At 48.7% G+C, this 18,011-nt stretch overlaps 2 protein-coding genes across 6 annotated transcripts; one reads left to right on the top strand and one right to left on the bottom strand.

Annotated features, from left to right (window-relative positions):
* Window positions 1-909: 909 nt before the first annotated feature.
* ZSWIM7 (zinc finger, SWIM-type containing 7) lies at window positions 910-13,527 on the bottom strand. Of its 3 annotated transcripts, none has more exons than XM_014953140.1 (6): window positions 13,391-13,527; window positions 12,789-12,886; window positions 10,843-10,864; window positions 7,564-7,666; window positions 2,025-2,129; window positions 910-1,222 (listed from the first exon to the last, which is right to left on the bottom strand). In XM_014953140.1, the coding sequence occupies exons 1-6, from the start codon at window positions 13,465-13,467 to the stop codon at window positions 1,106-1,108; spliced, it is 522 nt and encodes a 173-aa protein (XP_014808626.1). In that variant the 5' UTR covers window positions 13,468-13,527; the 3' UTR covers window positions 910-1,105. The 3 variants fall into 3 exon arrangements, with proteins under 3 accessions (XP_014808626.1, XP_014808627.1, XP_014808628.1); XM_014953141.1 differs by lacking the exon at window positions 13,391-13,527 and adding an exon at window positions 13,121-13,381; XM_014953142.1 differs by lacking the exon at window positions 13,391-13,527 and adding an exon at window positions 13,148-13,381.
* TTC19 (tetratricopeptide repeat domain 19) lies at window positions 13,474-17,401 on the top strand. 3 transcript variants are annotated; one of them, XM_014953138.1, is made up of 10 exons: window positions 13,474-13,689; window positions 13,758-13,831; window positions 13,937-14,047; window positions 14,251-14,289; window positions 14,786-14,842; window positions 15,085-15,146; window positions 15,688-15,782; window positions 15,985-16,139; window positions 16,426-16,588; window positions 17,089-17,401. In XM_014953138.1, the coding sequence occupies exons 1-10, from the start codon at window positions 13,509-13,511 to the stop codon at window positions 17,217-17,219; spliced, it is 1,068 nt and encodes a 355-aa protein (XP_014808624.1). In that variant the 5' UTR covers window positions 13,474-13,508; the 3' UTR covers window positions 17,220-17,401. The 3 variants fall into 3 exon arrangements, with proteins under 3 accessions (XP_014808624.1, XP_014808622.1, XP_014808625.1); XM_014953136.1 differs by having other exon boundaries at window positions 13,475-13,689; window positions 17,086-17,401; XM_014953139.1 differs by having other exon boundaries at window positions 13,493-13,689; window positions 13,778-13,831; window positions 17,086-17,401.
* Window positions 17,402-18,011: the final 610 nt, after the last annotated feature.

Below are 18,011 nucleotides of genomic sequence, written 5' to 3'. Positions count from 1 at the left end.
CTGATTCAATGTGTTTTTTGAGAAGGCAGAGACTGAAAAAATGGGGTTTAATATTTTTCCTAGAACTTTTTTTTTTTTTTTTTTTTTTTTTTTTTTTTTTTTTTTTAAAAAAAAAAAAAAAAAAAAAAAAAAAAAAAAAAACAACTCTGAAGGTTTCTATAAAAATGTGAAGTGCAAACGGCAGAGGAACTTTCTGTAGGAGTGCAGCTGTAGCTGTTCAGCTGTCACTCCTCACTGCTCTGATGTACATAGGATGGATGTGTTTTCCTCATGTTGCTCAGATTTTGTATTTGCAGTAACTGTTATTTACATACAGAATGCTTAATTTACCACCTACACAACAGCCTGTGCCCCATTTTTCCTTGCGGTGTTGCGGTCACGTGGTGCATCACACCAGGCCACGCTGCGCCGGAGGAGGAGCCCGATGGGAGCAGGGGCTGAGGGAGGTGGTACCCAGCTCAGCAGTGTGTGTCTGGGGCAGACAGCCTTGCCCTGTCTGCCCACAGGGGGTGGTTGGCTTGTCTGAAATGGGTCGATTTAAAAGCAGAGCAGCCAGGGTGACACTTGCAAAGACCCCCCATATTACAGCAAACACAGCAGGAGCACAGACCTGCCATCATTCTGGAGGTGCTGAGGTGTCCCTGCCCTAGTCCCTGGTACGGGTTTGCCAGTGATGAATCAGAAACCTCTCAGAGCAGCCAGCAGCAAAAAGCCACCGCAGTGTCACCCTGTCAAAGGCCACCCCCACAGAGCCCTGCAGGAGCTGGAAGGGTGGTGGGGTCAGTCAAAGCACTGGCAGAGTTAACAAGGCTTAAGGCATCACCAAGAGACCTGCTGGACTGTTCATATCCCCACATCGCAAGCACACAATATTGCAGATTAAGTTCAAACATCTTCAGCAATCCCAAGAATAGTCTAAATAAACAAAACATTTATTAATTAATCCATCAGTGCAAGGCTGCTAATTAACGTCACACTTGGCTGCAACACAGGAAGAAATCTCCCAGCCATGATGAACATTTCACAGTCTTGTAGATACAAAAAATGCCAGCTACCCAGCTGGGAGGGGCACACAGAGAGCACATCCACATGTGATCCAAGTCCTTCATCCTTCATCCTCTTCCTCGGCCAGTAAGATGCTCGTGAGCTGCTCCTCAGAGACACTTAGTTCCTGGCAGGCTCCCACGGCCTGACTGAGGTAGACAGCAAGGATATGTTTGCACTGCAAATAACAGCGCAGCCAAGTTAACAGCAGGAGCAACACAGGAATGTCAGGCTCTATCTGGAAGCCACAAAAACCCATCCTGGCTAGAACGGGTCTAACGAAGCAACTCATCCTTCCCATGAACATGGTTCCCCCTTGGCACACCAAGCCCTGGCACAGGCTGGTGCTCCAGTGGCCCCCATGCAGCTTTGCCACCAGGATAATGTGACACAGGGACCTGACACACAGCAAAGTGTTTCTGGCTCCTGCTGCCCTCCCCACACACATGCAGGAAAAGATGGCTCCAGACTATAAAGAACAAGATTCAGCTTAGTACAGTCTGGCAGCCCCCATGGCTCTCAAAACCAAGAGTTTTAGGCCCAGTTTGCAGATCTCTTGGGACAGACAGGCTTCCCATGGGGCAGGGATGACCGGCACCAGGTGTGGACACTTGCAGACCAGTTAGTTACCCTGAGCCCTTCCTGATTGGCACCAGGTGAACTGCATTACTTCATCAGCCAGACTCCATGTGGCAGTCCCATTAGCAGCAACAGCCCTTGTTGCAAGAGACCATCTCTTGATAGCCAGAACAGTAATGTGTAATTAAGAACAAAAGCCCTTCCTAGCCCTCGTTAGGCCCAGCTCCACCCAAATACCGTGACTCCCAGAGGCCATATTATGCAGTGGGTCAGGCTGTGGCCAAGCCAACACTCCTGCATTTGCTTCCTCAGAAACTTGAGGCTGCTCAGGTTGAAGGATCAGACCACAGCCTTCTCCCCTGCTCCCCGTCCCGGATCCAAGTTAAGGCAGAACAACTTACCAGAAGGCTCTCACTCTTCTGCAATACAGTAAAACCAAAAGCAGGACACGTGCAGAAGTGGCAGGAGCTGTAGCAGGTGTAGAGTTTGCCCGAGCTCCCAAGGACCTGAAACAAAGGGAGTGGAAGGAAGCAGGAGTCAGAGGCAGCATTCACTTTTAACTCCTCTAACTCTTAGCCTGTTTCTGCCCTGAAGTCCTCTCCACGATGACTCACAGCGTGCACCTGGCAAGCAGGTGCCACAACACAAAGGCATCCCCAAACGCTGCAGTGACCCATCTAAGCTTGAAGCTCCTCAGCTTTCTCATGGTCTCCACAAGATTGTCTCCCTGCAGGCAAGGAACCATGCCTGTACACACACCTGTGCTCGCAGCAGACCCCAGCTCCAGTGACCTGCTGGCTGCTGAGAGATCAGGAAAAGGGCAGTAGCAAAAAGCCCTGTCCCTTAATCTCCCAAAGCCAGCAGCAGAGTGAGCTGCCAGCCCCTCTAGTGAGCTCTCCCCACAGTGTGACAAAGATACTCTTGTCACAGAAAGCCCATTGGTGAATCCAGGACCACCATGGACCTGGGGATGGAAGAAGACCAGCAGTGAGCTCTTGCAGTGAGGCTTCTTCTAACCAGCTCCTGTGGGTGAAGGCTGCAAAAGCTCTTGCTGTTCTGCTCCCAAAACCAGCTGCAGCTCTTGGAATCCAGTTTTTTTCTGAATAAACAAAGCTGAAGTCTCCAGAGAAGAAGCCTCCCTGCTCCATCTCTGCTTTGGGAACAGCACTGCCTCCTTTTCCCACATGCTGCTGCTCTGCAAGGCTGATCCTGAGGCATATTCCCCCTGCGCCTCGGGCAGCTGGGTGAGGGAAGCATTCGTTTCCAGTGTGGAGAAGCTGATGGGCAAACTGTGAGCTGCTGGAGCTGCCTGCATGGTATAAAAAAGCTAACCTATGGATTTCTCTTTTACTTTCTTCAAGACTGTAAAATCACTTTTAGAAAGCTACTTTTTAAGTGCCAACTGCTCTGCCCTCTTCTATTGCAGGGGGAGCAGAACACCCTTGCAGACCACAAGCAGAAACCTGTGCTCAAAAGCATGGACTTCCTTAATGCTCTGAGGCCTAAACTGAGTGCACCCAATGGCCAAAACTCAATTACAACAGAATATTTGCTACGACGTGTCTCATATCTGCCACAGTGACAGCAGGTGGCCTCGACAGCTGGCACTAACTCTTCCTGGGTATTCCAGAGAATGGTGGGGATTTACAGGGGTGCAATCACCAGCAGCATCCTCCTCTGCACACAAGCCCCTGGGCTCTGACAGCACACCGCACTCCTCTTCCATACCAGGCTTTAGGTTCTGGTTGGGTTTGTGGCACACGTCCACCTACATCCACAGATACACCAAAAAGTGAAAAGACAGTGGAGCTGGGCAGAGTGCTGCTGCCCTCCAGGATGCCCCTGGTCACTCCAGAGGAGCATCGTCTCTCCCTGTCCAGAGGCACTCTCAAGGAGAGCCTTTCCCCTGTCCCCTGGAGCTCCTCTCTCTGCACCCCTTGCCTCACAGGTAACATCCACAAGTTTAAGCTCTCCCACAGAAGTGCCCATGCCTCATAATCCCCTTTACTCCCAGCAGATTCGGGACACAAGACTCAAATTCCCACTTCAGGGTAAACCAGTCTTTTTTCAGTCTGGCCTTTACCCTCGGCCCTCCTTATACTCCAGGCTGAGTTTGTTTCATTTGTGATAAGTTTGTTTTTCTGTAGCCCCTTTGATTGTTTTTTCCAAGATGAAGTATTCCGATGGTGCCTTTCCTTCAGAAGTGTTTTCCTTTGAGGAGGGGGGGGAAGACACAGACACTGCCAGATTTGGGCTGAGTTTAACGTTCCCTCGTCCTGACCTAGATGGCAATAACGCAGCTGCCTAATAAGGCAGAATCTAAAATCCTAAAGACCAAGAGAAAAAGGTGCCTCTGTTTCTGGCCAGCTGCAGCCAAGCCAGGCACTGGGGTGCTCTCCTGGCCCTAAGACTGTGAGATTTCCTTCCGCTGCCCTCATCTCCAGGCACTTGCTGGCTGCACAGCAAGGAAAAACCAGCTCGGTGGTGGTGGTGTCCCCGCCAGCGTGTGGGGACGCAGGAGGGCCAACTGTGGCACCGTGGCAGCTACTGCTGCCACCAGCATACAGCTAGGCAGCACCACACTCTGTGCCAGGACCTGACGCTCAACCCCTTCACGGTGGGGCAAGCTGCCATACAGTTCTAGGAAATTAATTAAAAAAGACATAAAAAAAGAAGAATTCAATAAAAGCACAGGATGTGAGCAATGCAAGTGACAGTTGGCAGGAGGGCTAAAGCACTGCCTCCCTCCCTGCTGACTGGCTTCACTCCCCCAGCTCACAGCGTTTCTGCAGCTCAGGTAGAGCTGGTGGGTGTCCCAACTGCTGCCTGCTCACTGCTTTACTCTTCTGCCGAAGCCAGCACAGCTCCACCATCAGCTGCAAGTAACATTTATTTATCCCCAACCTGGAGTTACAAGGGTTGGCTTTAGTCTGCAGCGTAGGCTGGTATTATAGAAGCTCTTCTGGGATGATTAACAACTCTGAGTTAACATCAGCCTTTGAATACCCCATCAATGCTACTCTATTAAGTAGCGAGGGCATTACTGCCCAGCCATTAAATCATAGTTTTCACTCGACTGAGGGCTCTTTCTCCTCCCATTTCAGTTCCCGAGGGCACGAGCTGCCCACGCTACAGGCTGCAGTCCTAGGGCCTGTCTGAGCAGAGCCATCTCCCCCCTGAAGCAGCACCTCAGATGTGCTGGGTGATACAGAACGTAAACAGCACTTTAGCCTGTGAAGTATCAACATCTCAGATTTGCCTACGATGACCAAAGTTTGGGAGTTTCACAATAGGTGGCCCCAATGAGAACAGTTCTCTAGATCCAGCTGTAAGTGAAAGCACCACCTCACATTCCAGCTCCACCACATCTGGGTGCTGGCAGAGCTGACTTTCTGGGGAATAAGTGAAAAGGATGACTGTGCGTGTGTCCAGGCAGCCATGGATGCTCCCCCCTCCCCACCACGCTGGGCATGCTTCTCTGCTGGGGGAGAAGTGCACCCAGGTGGGATATGCATCTACACCACACACATGAATGAGGAGGCAGTGACACTACCCAGCTACTCTTGAGTGCAGAGTCCCACTCAGTGTTTTGGTTTCTGTGTTCCTGTCACCGCTCCAGCCAGCAGCCTCAGGGGAGGCTCTGCTCTTTGTTTCTGCCTCTCAGACAGCTGCGCTGAGGAAGAATTTCACAATGGGATCAGCCTCACGCCCCCAGAGAAAATATCTCTTCAGATTCCTCTGTTAATGAACTCATCAGCATGGCCTTAATCAGCAATCAAGCTTCACTGAAGAGGAATGCTGCTCAGAAGTGCACGTGCACCTGCAAGGCAGGGGCTGTTTCCTGTAGGCTGCCCAGTCAGCTGGGAGGACACAGGCACAGACCCTGGTGATGCAGGGGGGCTGCTCACATCATACCCATCAGCTGCAAAGTGCACTGAAGGTTGGGCTTGTCCTACACTAACTCCTGGTGACCAGCCCTGACCTACCTGTCCGGGGGTTCCTTCCCCAGGTAGAGGGAACTGGTGGGTCCCTCTACCCACAGCAGCAGGAGGAGAGCAGTTCTGACACTTGCTCTTTTCAAACGTGCACCAGTTGGACCAACTGTTGGGTCCCTCAGTAGATATTAATCAATCAGGTCCCACTTGGTGCTGGCAGGACTGCCACCAGCAGGAATTCTTTGCCCCTCACTGGGCAGTGTGAGGGGTACCAGCCCAGCCCAGAACAGGGTGTCAGGGCAGCACCCAGCACATCAAAGCCCTCTCACCACCCTCTAATCTCCTCCATGACTCATGAGGCTTCCTGCACCTAAAAGATTAATATTAGGCCTCTTAAGATGCAGATAACTCTGCCATGCTGCAGAAAAGCTGTAAGCACGTGAGCACACATTTAGGCTCCCTGGGAAGACCAGAGGCCCTAAGCAGCTCCCATCATCCATCACACAAAAGGGTGCTAAGTGAAGACTCTGCACCCCAGGCTGCACAGCTCTGCCTCAGCCTGCATGGCCCAACAAAGCTCTGCAAGGAGAATGTGACCATTCTCTGCCCAGTGGCACATTCAGCCAAGCAACAGCAAAAAAAAGAAAAAGCCTTTAAGCATTCAATTATTGAGGCAGCTGCTGTCTAAGGGGCCTGGAAGCAGTGCTTCTTAGGCTTTACCAAACATCCACAGGCAAGCCCTCAACTCAAATCAAAGGCTTTGTTCCTGAGTCCTGTATGTTTATGAGTCATGCCTCTCTGGAGGGGCTGATGTCCCCTCTAAGGCCCCAGAAGCGATAAAGACTCCATGTGCAAACCAAGCAATGCAAGCTCTGAACATGTGAAAAACGTTTGTGTGATTACCCAGGCCTGGCTTCACAGCTCTTCTCTTACCCTAGATGACCCCAGAGCATCTCAGCACCTCCAGTGAAGGAGAGAACGGCCTTTATAGGGAGGATTTTTGGAAATGTTCCTCTTGGCTGCTGCAACAGTGAGCAGATTCCCTCTCCTCTGGTGTGTGAAAAAGCACCAGGTTCAGCAATGGAGACAGGTGTGCTATCTGAGGGGGTTAGCAGTGCAAGTAAAAGGAATTGGGTGCTTCTTCACCAGAATCTTATGGGCACAGGGTCCCATTGCTTACACAGCCTTAGCCAGGGCACAGCACACAGCGTCTCTCGGACTCTGACCCCATGGGTTGGATGCAGCTGGTCAATAGCTCACAGAACAGACAGACTGTCCCCATCAGAGATGCCACTGGTGCTGTGGCACGGTAAAGCAAGGAATTACCTCTGTCACAGAAAAGTCAGAAAGAAGTACCAATGGCTCCTTTCTTCACCTAACGAGCCTCAGCTTCGTCTCTGACCCTTGTGCTGTAAGAGGAGTTCAATCTTTAGGGCTAAGTTGAGCTCTACTCCCTAAAACGTCATTTTATGAAGATGTTTCTGTGATTCACAGACTTGGCTACGATGAACCAGGATGAAACCCACAGACTTGGCCTGTGTTGCTTCCTCCCAGGCAGCAATCCTTCCTCCTATCGCCAAGCAGAGGTCAAAGGTGTTCAGGACACTGAGAATTTGGAGTACAACGGGGAAAGAAATGATGGCAGATAACAGTCCATTGCATACAGTTTGTCAAGAGGAAGAACTGGATAGGATGGAAGTAATAAAGCAAAATTAGCAATCCATGGAAAACTTCATTCTGGCCGTGATACCCCAAAAGACATAAGAAATTGTCTTTGACTGGTTGGGAGCCACAAAGAAAACCATAGTGAACCATGCTGTTCTAATTCTAGTCTGTGGCTACTGCTCTCTAGTATCGCTTTAAGAGTTTATAAATCACTGATATTCTCTCCATGTTTAACCAAGTGCCCTTCCATGTTCTGCAAGTTAGTTAGGCAAATACTGGCTCACATGTCAACTGGAAACCATCAGAAAGTAAGACTGAAGAGGAGAAAAGCTGTGTGTACCTGGTACGCGGTCCTTCCGCTGGGGGACCTGACTCGAGTGACAGAACGCTGATCCACCAAATCCAAAGCTGGGACAGCAGATGGGCCAAATATGAACTTCAGCCTGAAAAAGAACATGTCTCTAGTTAGGTCACACCACAAAAGGAGACCATCTGGTTTAGCCTTAATCCATGGCATTTAGCCCTATGGAGTCCAGAAGGCCTGTTGCCAAAGGCTCCCACTGCCTCTCAAAATCCCACCAGCTACAGCTCCATTAATTACACTACAGAGTTATGAAATGCATTTGTCATTGTTAGCTTTGAGGACTTCCACCAAGTGACCACCAATCCCTGCCCTGTCCCTCCGAGAGAATCTCAGGACTCAGTCCTTCAGGACAGCCTCTACTCTGCCAGCTATTCAGAGCTGGATTTTATTATTCTTAGGAGAACTTCCAAATTTCCAACCTGCTCCCAAATAGTCCCACGTTTCTTTGCAAAATCCCACTCAGATCTAATTACAAGGCATTTTAAAGACATTTTCTTACACAGGACATTACATCTTCTGTGTTTCTTTTTCAGCACTATGACCCAACACACTATTCTGGCTGCCTTCTGCACAAACAGGACATGAAGTGGTTCCTGTCCTGAACTAAAATGAGACAAAGTGCATCAGAGACACAGAAATGAGATTTTTTTAGTGCCAGAGCACTGGCACTTAACCAATTTATCAAACAGTGAATCTAGACTCTAAAGCTGGAAGCTTTGCTTCTGCCCAGGACCCTAAATACACTAGGTCTTCTTCACAGGAAACTGCTCCTTGGGCAGCAAAAGGAGGACGTGCTGGCAAAGAGAAGATGCTGGAAGGAAATCCTGGAGAATGGGGGATCCAACAAAGGCTACAGGCAACAGGCAGTGTCACACACACAGCCCAGGGACCGTGCAATTAAGGGACACCTTAACTGTACATACAGGCTGTCCTGGATGAGTTGCCCTGGATCAGATTATTGATCACTTGGCCTTGAATCCCACCTCCAGCCATGGCCCACACATCATGCCTCGGAGCAATGAGAGAGCAATGATGATACACAGCTCCTTGAGCAATAGGAAATGCAGCAGCAGAGCTCCTTCCTCATCCCAGAGAAACTGGTCTAAACCCCTGGAGAATGAATGAGTCATTTTGTAGTGATCACATCTCCTCTATCGCAGTCACAACTGAGGTATAAATTATTCTTTATCTACCCACCAAACTGCATCAATAGGAAGCTGAAGACCAGCAGGGAAATACTTAAGACACTCCACTCCACGTGGAACCACCAGACAGCAGTAGGCTCACACACAACAAGTTTATTCCAGATAAACACCTAGGGACAGCAGATGCCTTTTGTCACTCCACCCTCCCTAAAAACCCTTTCCCTTTCCTTTCCTCCCGAGCAGGACCCATGCCCACGCAGGGACGCACCACTGCACAGCATTTATGGATCAGAAGTGGAAAAATAAAGAGCTATGAGTCCTGAAGGCACAGTAATTTCTATCTACCTAGTCACTGTCTGCACAACCCTGCAAGGAGAATTTTATCTCCTATTGATGCCGTGCAAGGGTAGATCATAAGATGTATGTCAAATATGGACATCTATACCTTTAGCCTATTGTCCAGGCAGCTCATAGGCTTAAAAGTTCTTCTAGACCTGTATACCCAGCTGCTCTGAATGCGTTCCAAAGAGCTGAGGGCAGCTCAGTTAACTTTACAGACCTTTTACCCTCTGAGAAAGATCTGTGTAGTCTACGTTAGTTACAAAGATAAACAAGAAGAAAATCAGCAGTGATGAAAAGATAGTACAAAACATGAGTGGGAGAAGAAGAGAAAGCAGAGGAACATTTCCAAGTCCAGTGGAGACACAAAGAGCCAAGGCAGAGCCCTGGCGTCGCAGCAGCATGGCTGACCTATGCCTCTGAGTCAATCTCATTGATAACAAGCCAAGCAGACAGACTTATTCCAGGAAGACCTAAACTTCAGTTGCACAAACTCAAGGCAATAAGGATTGGCTTCATCTGAGGACTGAGAGGAGGTGGGTGGGGGAACACTCAACGTAAGACATTCCTTAATGATTAGGTTTGGGACTGCAAGGGGGCTGACTTTAATGAGTTTCAGTAACTCTTTCAAATTTGGGGAATTCTTTTTTCATATATATAGTTTGATCAGTCTAACAGGAAATAAGTAAGGGGAATGCCCAAAGGAAATTGAAGGACTTCAGAGATTTGGAAGAGATTCAGAAATTAAATCAGAACACTTCTGAGCTGCTGGTCACAGGGAATTGGTGGAAATCTGACTGCCAAGAGCTACCACCCAACTGTTATTAAACTTAACAAGGGATTTTCTTTCCTCTTCTTTTATTTTATGACAAGAGGGAAACAAAAAGTTATGAGACTTGTCAAACATAATCCCACCCTTCAAAGGCCACTGTGGTCCCAGAAGAGGGAGCCAGCATCCATACCTTTCACAAGTGTTAGGTTGGATAACTTTAAACCCAAAGATATTAAGGCCTGACGGGTTCCTGGTGATCTCCTCTCCTGGCTAAGTTACAGGCAGGCAGGAACACAAAGCTAAAGATTAATCTGAAAAGCATTTCTCACTGTGGTGCTGTCTTTCTACCTTCAACACCAGTTAGTGAGGGCTGCAGAAGTTGTGGAACTTGGAAATTTTTCTTATTGAACTTGGGAGACTGCTTGGGAATGGCTGAAATATTCACAAGTTTCAATCAATGCAGGGACGATGAAGCTGACCTGAGACGACTTCTAAACAGGAGAAAACTCTCAGGGTAATCTTCAATTAACAATTCCCTTGTGTGGAGAGATGATATGTTCACTTCTCCCTTTCTATCACACATGCCCATGAGTCAAACAGAAGAAACCTCAGGATGCTGCTGTGCTCACAACGATATGAACACTGGATTCACGCTCCAGTGGCATGAATCACAGTCCACTCTCACAGGAAACTCACTCCAGATCTGAGAGTGGACTCAGAGCTCAGGTTAAACATTCTGGGTTTTTGCATGTTTAATCCACCCAAATTAAAGCAAGTCATCACAGGAGATTCAGTGATACAGAGATTTGGAAAAACTCTTGAGATTGTCTCTCTTTGGACCTTCATTTCCACTACCAGCAAAAACATGTAGCAACTCTGCATGAGAAACGTGCACTGGTCAAATACAGGAAAAAAAATAGCAGTACTATAATGAGAGCAGATTATCAGCTGTCCTTTAGCAGGACACTTGGGACAAGAACTGAAGTAAAAGATACTTACCCCAGCAACAGGTCATCAGGGACTGCAACAAAAAGAAAAAGAAGCATGATTTTGCTGAACTTCTCCACTGTGAGAGACGTCAACATCACAGGGAAGCTACTGTCTCCCTAACATCCCCCCCAAGGCCACACAGGACTGCAGTGCTATAGCCATCCTCTCCAGCCACCAAAAAGCAAGAAGGAGCAGCAAAATGGTATGGTAGTGCTAAGGCACTTATCAAGTACAGCAATCACATATACATTCAGAACCACAGGGATTAATTTTAAAAGGAAATGTGGAAGCCCAAATATACTTAACTTTTATGATATCCTACTTTTAAAAGCATGCAAGAAAAGGGACGCAATCTCAACCTCTCACTCTGCCACTTTAAGAAGTTGGTTAAAAATATATATATTGGTTTCCCTGAAACACTCTTGGCATGAGTTGAGAACTCTGGCATCAAAACTTTAAAAATGTTATTCTTTTCCCAGCATAGTCTTGCAGGGCGCCACTAGTTTATAGCTTTTAATACAGCACACAGAAACATAATGTCTTCACTTATTAGAATTTCTTGTTAAAGATGGAAAATTACTCTTAAGAAAATTAGTCTGTTTATTGTAGCTAACAGCTTACGCTCTGATCGTCCAATCTGATCTTTCTGTTATCACTAATGGGACACAGTGTACTACGTCTCTGTATTCCACTGGAAGGACTTCTGACTTTAAAATCCTTTGTTCCAACAATTCAAAATATTTTCTATGACTTATGCTGTTGATTTGACTTTTCCAACCTTACTCTAATTTAATTACCCAAAATGATCAATCAGTTTGTTTATATAGTTATGTCACAGTGTATGGCTTAGTACTATTGTGGTGCTTTAAAAAGAAGTATAGACTACAACAAGATTTATAAAGGTTTTTTTAAAGCTTTTAAAGAGTCACATGTAGATTTTGGATATACTCTAACCTGACGGGAGCCATACTGCAACTATGCCTAAAAGCTGTTAATGTGGTCACTCTGACAGTTCAGACATTAAGTCTCTGCCCAATCCCCACTCAAATGCAGTGCTCAAACAGACTTCTCTGAATGTTTATTTGGCTGGGTTTATTGCAGTCAAAATATTCCTTAAATAGACACTTTCCTTAGGAAGAACCATTCTGTGCTTCTTATCAAGTAAACACAAACAGTAATATTCTTTCAGCACAGATTACAGAACTACATTAGTAACCCAGAGTGCAATGAAAGTGGTTGCTCTAAACTAGCTGCTAGAATTGGCCAAGACTTACCTGTTGGCATATGCCTGCTTCATTCAGGGAACGGGAAAGCTGTTCTTTGCCCTGGGATCAGTAACACCCCACCCTCTGCTGGTCAGTCATGAAACACGATTGTTTTTATGAAGTATGTCCCTTTCAATTCTAGTTTTGAAATTAGTGAGTCTACAAAAACAGCAGTACAGTAGACACAACAAAATGCCTACCTAAAAGTATACATATGATCATCCCTGAAGTGCAACCACTCACACTACAAGCTCTACGCAAGCAGCATTGCCTTAGGTCCAATGTTAAAAAAGTGTACAACCTGACCCAATTATTGGAAGGGCCTGACTTTTAGAAGGGGGCCACTCCTCGTTACCTGTGCTTCAAACCCCCTTGTATTCAGACAGGTTGTACCAAGTACAGCAATTAAATATACATTCAGAAACAGGGATTCATTTTAAGAAGAAATGCAGAAGCCCAAATATACTTACTTTTATAATACCCTAAATGTAAAAGCATTCAAGAAAAGGCATGTGGCCTCAACATCTTACTCTACCACTCCTGAAAGTAAAAGCCACCCCTTATCTGACAGAGCCTGCAGAAGATGCAAGCAAGGCGAGGCTGTCAGCCTTCATTGCTACCAGAAGGTTTGACAGAGCCTCTATTACTGGCCCACCGCCTTCTGGAATGGGTCTGTTTTAATTTACATACCCTGTGAGGTCTCCTGATAAGCCTTTTTGATCTCTTTCAAAAGCTCTTCTGCTACTGCTGGCAAGGTACTGTCCATCCCATTGGCACTGGGCTCGTGACTGGAACCAAGACAGAAGAGGAAACAGTGGGAAATCATTAGAGTCACTGCAGATACTATTATCCCAGAGAGTTTATCTGGGCAGTACTCTATCTAAACCCTGCAAGGAGGCCAAGCAAACGGCATCCTCAACACCTATTGAACTGTTTTTGAAGTGTTTTTCACACTTTCTCACAACAAAGTGTTTCTTGGTAATAGAGGAGCGTCTCTCAGATATCCCCAGGTATAAACAGACCCAGTAGAAAGGCGAAGGGGGCGATACCGCCAGCAACAGGAGGAGGCTCCGGCCTGCAGCGTCCCGCCGCTGGATAATGGCGGAGCCTCCCAGCGGCAGGGCGGCCTGGCGGACCCGGGGCCCGCGACCCGCGCTGGGGGATCCCTGAGGGAATGGAGCGTCGGCTGCTCCCCACCGCGGTCCCGGGGGACTCTCCTCGGCACGGCGGAGCCGCGCCGCAGCTATTTAGAGCCGCCGGTCCTGGGATGGCGACCCCGGGGCCGGGCCTACCTGCGGCCGCGCAGCCGTGAGGGCGCGTCTCCATAGCAACGGGCGCCCTTTGCCCCGGGTGACGCACGGGCCCGCATCACGTGGCGAGGGCGAGCTCTTAAAGGGCCCGCGGGGGAGGATGCTGGCGGCGGGGCTGCCGCGGGTCCTGTGCCGTTTGGCCGCCCGTTGCTGCCCCGCGGGGCTCCCGCCGCTCCGCACCGCCTGGCACGGCAGGGGACAGAAGGAGGGCGGCGGCAGGACGAGCTCCGGGCGGCGGCGATGGGCCCGGCCGGTCGGGGGTACCCTGGGCTCCCTTGGAGGTGAGGAGGGAGCGGGGGGTGCGGGCCGGGGCATGGCGGCGCGGGCGGCGGTCACCCTCGCCCCGTAGCCCTCTCCCTTTTCCCCAAGGACGCCGAGGAGGACGGCGAGGACGCCATTATCCAGCTGCTGAAGAGAGCCAAGGTGAGGGCGGTGTCTTCTGTGGGGAGGCCGCGGCCATGGCGGTACCTCAGCGCGGGGCCCGGCGGCGGCTGAGCTGCCCCCTGGGCCTTCCCTTCCTCCCCGCAGCTCAGCGTCATGAAGGGAGAGCTGGGGGAGGCCGAGAGGGTTCTGCACCAGGCCCTGCGGCTGTCGCACCAGTCGGATAACAGGAAAGCCATCATCTACACCTACAGCATGGTAGGTGTGCGCAGGTAGAGCGGGTGTATGCAGGTAGAGGGGGGGTGTACACTGGTAAACTCCTGCTCTGGGGTGTCCCGTGTGGGTCTGGTCCGTGCCGTGGGGCTGCAGTTCCCCTGGGAGGGTGCAGTGCCCTGTGCTGGGGCTGTAGGCAGCTGGAACAGGAGTTACATGGAGCTTCAGTGCTGGTCTGTCTCTTCCAGATGGCAAATGTGGCCTTCATGCAGGGACAGCTGGAAAATGTGAGTAACAATGGTGGGTTTTTTTCCTCCTCTGAATTTTATGAGGTTGCATCTCGTGCAAGAGGGTTGGAAGGCAGAGATCTCCCCCTAAAAAGCAGAACAACTTGCTGTGGGACTGCAGTCCTGTGGAGCACGTGCTGCTAAGAAAGGTGCTTTCACAGTTAATTTCTGAGCTCCAACATGGTGCAAGGGAAGGAATGGTTCAGACTGTCAAATGCCACAATCGAGCATTTAGATACGGTCCCAAGGGGAGCCAGGGAAAGCCCTGATAGCACACAGATGTGGTAAACTCATGGCTGTAGAAACTGAAAGGACGCACTAGTTGGCAGTACCAGTGGGCTCCAGTTAGCCTTTCACTGCTGACTGGTCTTGACGTACAACGTAAACACCACAAATTGTGACATGGGTTTCTCCCAGTCTGCCTCCAAAAAAGGTACAGATCTTTTGTTTGAACTACCATTGTTCCTCAGTGTTCTCTTCAAAATTCTCATTTCAGGCAGAGAAGCTGTATAAAGCAAGTATGAGCTATTTGCTTGCAGGGGACACAAAGGAGGTATGTTCTTCTGATCAAGTCTTTCAGGGGGAAGCATTGAGAAGTCTTTGGTTTATTTCTTGCGTTGTAATACCTCCTACTGGAAACTGGCAATACCAGCTCTGAGCTTGCTGGCTTCTCAAGAACTTCTTCCTTTAAGGGGATGGGCATTTTCAAGGTCTAAACTTGTTCTTTGGCAAAGAAATGTTTCTGCTGGGAAGATGCAAGAAGAATAACAGCTGCATTGTGTGTCTTCCTGGCAGGATGACAATGCAATCCTTGAGATGTCCCTCAAACTGGCCAGTATCTATGCTGCTCAGAAACAGTGAGTTCCCTGCTAAAGGCATCTTTTGCTTTAATCTTGCTTCGCGGTGGCAGTGAAGAAAGAGGCTCTTTCCTCTATTCTTAGAGTGCCCAAAGAAGCTTTCATGTGCCAAGATACCATCAAAGTAAAGGTTCCAAATGGCGTGATATTTGCCTGCACAGTGATTGTCCAGCTTAGGGTAGAAGCAGCCATAGAGGACATTGCTGTTTAGTCTTAAATCCACACCTCACAGGAGAGAAGCCTTTTGAGTGCAGCTGGTGACTGGTAACTTGAAGCTTCATTTTTCAGTGGAGCATCAGCATGGGTTGCCTTAGCTGGCCTTATCTGGGGTGAGGGGAGCCCTCTCCACCTCTTGGATCCCTTTGTCCATGGGTCAAAAGAAGGGTCTAGGCCATGATCAAGACAGCACTGAGGTCAAGAACCTTCTGCTCAAGGGGAAAAGTTGTCTTACAGGCCCTGTAGAAACAGGGATTGAAGATGTTCACATCCATCCCTTCAGGGATGAAGGAGCCTTGCTTTGCTGAGTTGCTTTACTTTGCAGGCACAAATTAGCCCTGGCTGGCTACGAGTTCTGCATCCTGACCTTAGAGGAGAAGATTGCCAAGCAAAAGGACTTGCCTGAGGATGTCTTATCAGGTGAGACTGCCTTGTCTGCCAAAGACTTCTCTCATTATGTCTTCCTCATTTCCCTGCCCTCGATGTTACTTTCCATATTGCCCAAGCACCATCTTCAGGTCAATCCATTGTCTCCACACTGCATGGGTTTCCTGCTCCTGTAAGATGGAAACTCACGCTTGATTTTGGAGAAGTGATCACTTCTACTCCTCTCTGTTAGCAGCTGAAGAAAAGGCCAACACCCGTCTCTTGCTTGGGATGAGCCTAGACTCCTATGCTCGCTATCTCCTGGACATTAACCAGCTCCCAGTGGCCCAAAAAATGTACGAGAAGGCTCTGCAGATATCAAATGATGTTCAGGGAGAGACTCATCCACAGGTGACGTGTACAATAGCAGTTGACTACTAGGGAAAGAAAGGCTGATCTCCCAGGGAATGAAGCAGCTTTGCTGGCATCAAACATACACAGCAATAAATTAAGTTGTTTTCCTGGCAGGAAGAATGAGCATGCAGCATGCTGATATAGAAATATAAGACTCTTACTAAGAGCTTCTCTGGGAAATACTACTTTTACTAGTGAGACGGGGGTATGAACGTGGTGCTTCTGCTGCTCCAAACTTCTACACAAGTCTTGCTCTGAGACTTCCTCTTCTGTCCTGGTGCAGACTGTGGTGCTTATGAATGACTTGGCAACTGTACTGGATGCGCAGGGGCGCTACGACGAGGCGTACTCCCATGTGAAGAGGGCAGCGGAGCTGGCGAAGGAGACTCAGCACCCCGAGGAGCACATGGTGCTGAATAACCTGGCAGCCATCCTGATGCACAAAGGTGGGTAAATAAACGTCCAGGCTGTGTCACTGCGCTCGTGCCCTCTGCAAATTGCCTGTATTGTAGGGCTGAACTACAGCATTATGTTTGCGTTCCTATTTTCAGTTTAAGCAGTGGGTCTGCCAACTTCGTGTAGGCAACCTGAGGGGTTCTGAAATTGAATTCAGCTGCTGAAGGATCCTGTCCAAGATAAATGCAGTTCTGGTGTATCTGACTCAAAAGGTTGCCAGGGGATCTTGTTTCCCTTGTCCTGTAGCTGGTTCCAAAGGAACAGAAGATACGGTTGAGATTTGTTTCTATGAGATCTTGATGCACCTTGTCCCATCATCATTGCTGTTCTTATAGTTGGCACCCTATGGTGGATGTTCTCTGAAGCTCCCTAGGTCCTGGTGTGTTCCAAGTAGTCCGTGGTTGTCCTTTGCATGTGGTCTGCTTCAGGAGGGAACTCTGAACAGGGGAGATGCAGATAGCCATGCCACTTTTTCCTCTTGCTACAGAAGACTTTCTGCAAGCAAAACAAGTATACAAAGAAGCTCTCAAGCAGGCACGAGAGAAGGGAGATGTTGCTTCTGTCCAGCATATCCAGGAAGAACTAGCTGAGCTGGCCAAGAGGAGAAAGGGTTCCAAATAAGTTTGGCCATGAAGTCCAACCTTGAGGTGGCCGATAGCAGCAAGGATTGGTCAGGACAACAGCCTGAAACCAGTCTGGTGCAATTCTCCAGGAGAACAGCAATGAGGATTTTAAGGACTGCTTAATGAGAAGGGCTGCTATTGCTGAACAACTTAGCCCAAAATAAAGTTGTGAAATCTTAACTGTGTAAATCATGGTGTAGTCTATGGTTGGAGAGTCCTGCTGTGCTAGTGATTTAACCTTGTCTTGACTGCCAGCAAAGAGCAAGTCTAGCCTGGGATTAATACTTGCAGTTCAGTCAAGGTGTAGTCATTTGCTACTCCTGACTGTTCACAGAAGTGTTCACTTTCAAAACATGGCTGTAGTAAAGCTAAGTCATGGAAAAGAGAAGCGGCAGGACCTGTCTCACTCTTTACATGCTGGGTAGCACAACAGGGTGTAGGGGTGTCAGCCCTACACTGTTAACTCCAACACAGCATGTCCCAGACTATACCCATACTATGACAGAGCTGTGGCTCCGTGTCCTTTTCAAACAGGTTGCCTGAAGAGCAAATGTTTTTCTTCAAAGCATTCAGCAGCCAAAGATAGAACGTGCCCTCTCAGATGAGGGGTGAGACTGTTACCAGAAATAAAACGCTCAGCTACCTTACCCCAGTCAGGAGCACGGGAAGTGCCAAAGCTGTCCTCCTTCCTTGGATAGGGCAGTGCTAGAATGCTGGGGCTTCCTGTTGGAAAAAGATGGTATGTACAAACTATCAGGTTTGTAAACTGCATCCCTTCATGTGAATCCAC

This window comes from Calidris pugnax, unplaced genomic scaffold (assembly GCF_001431845.1).
Source record: "Calidris pugnax isolate Ruff unplaced genomic scaffold, ASM143184v1 scaffold133, whole genome shotgun sequence".
NCBI classification, from domain to species: Eukaryota; Metazoa; Chordata; class Aves; order Charadriiformes; family Scolopacidae; genus Calidris; species Calidris pugnax.
This window is presented reverse-complemented; position numbering and strand designations above follow the sequence as displayed.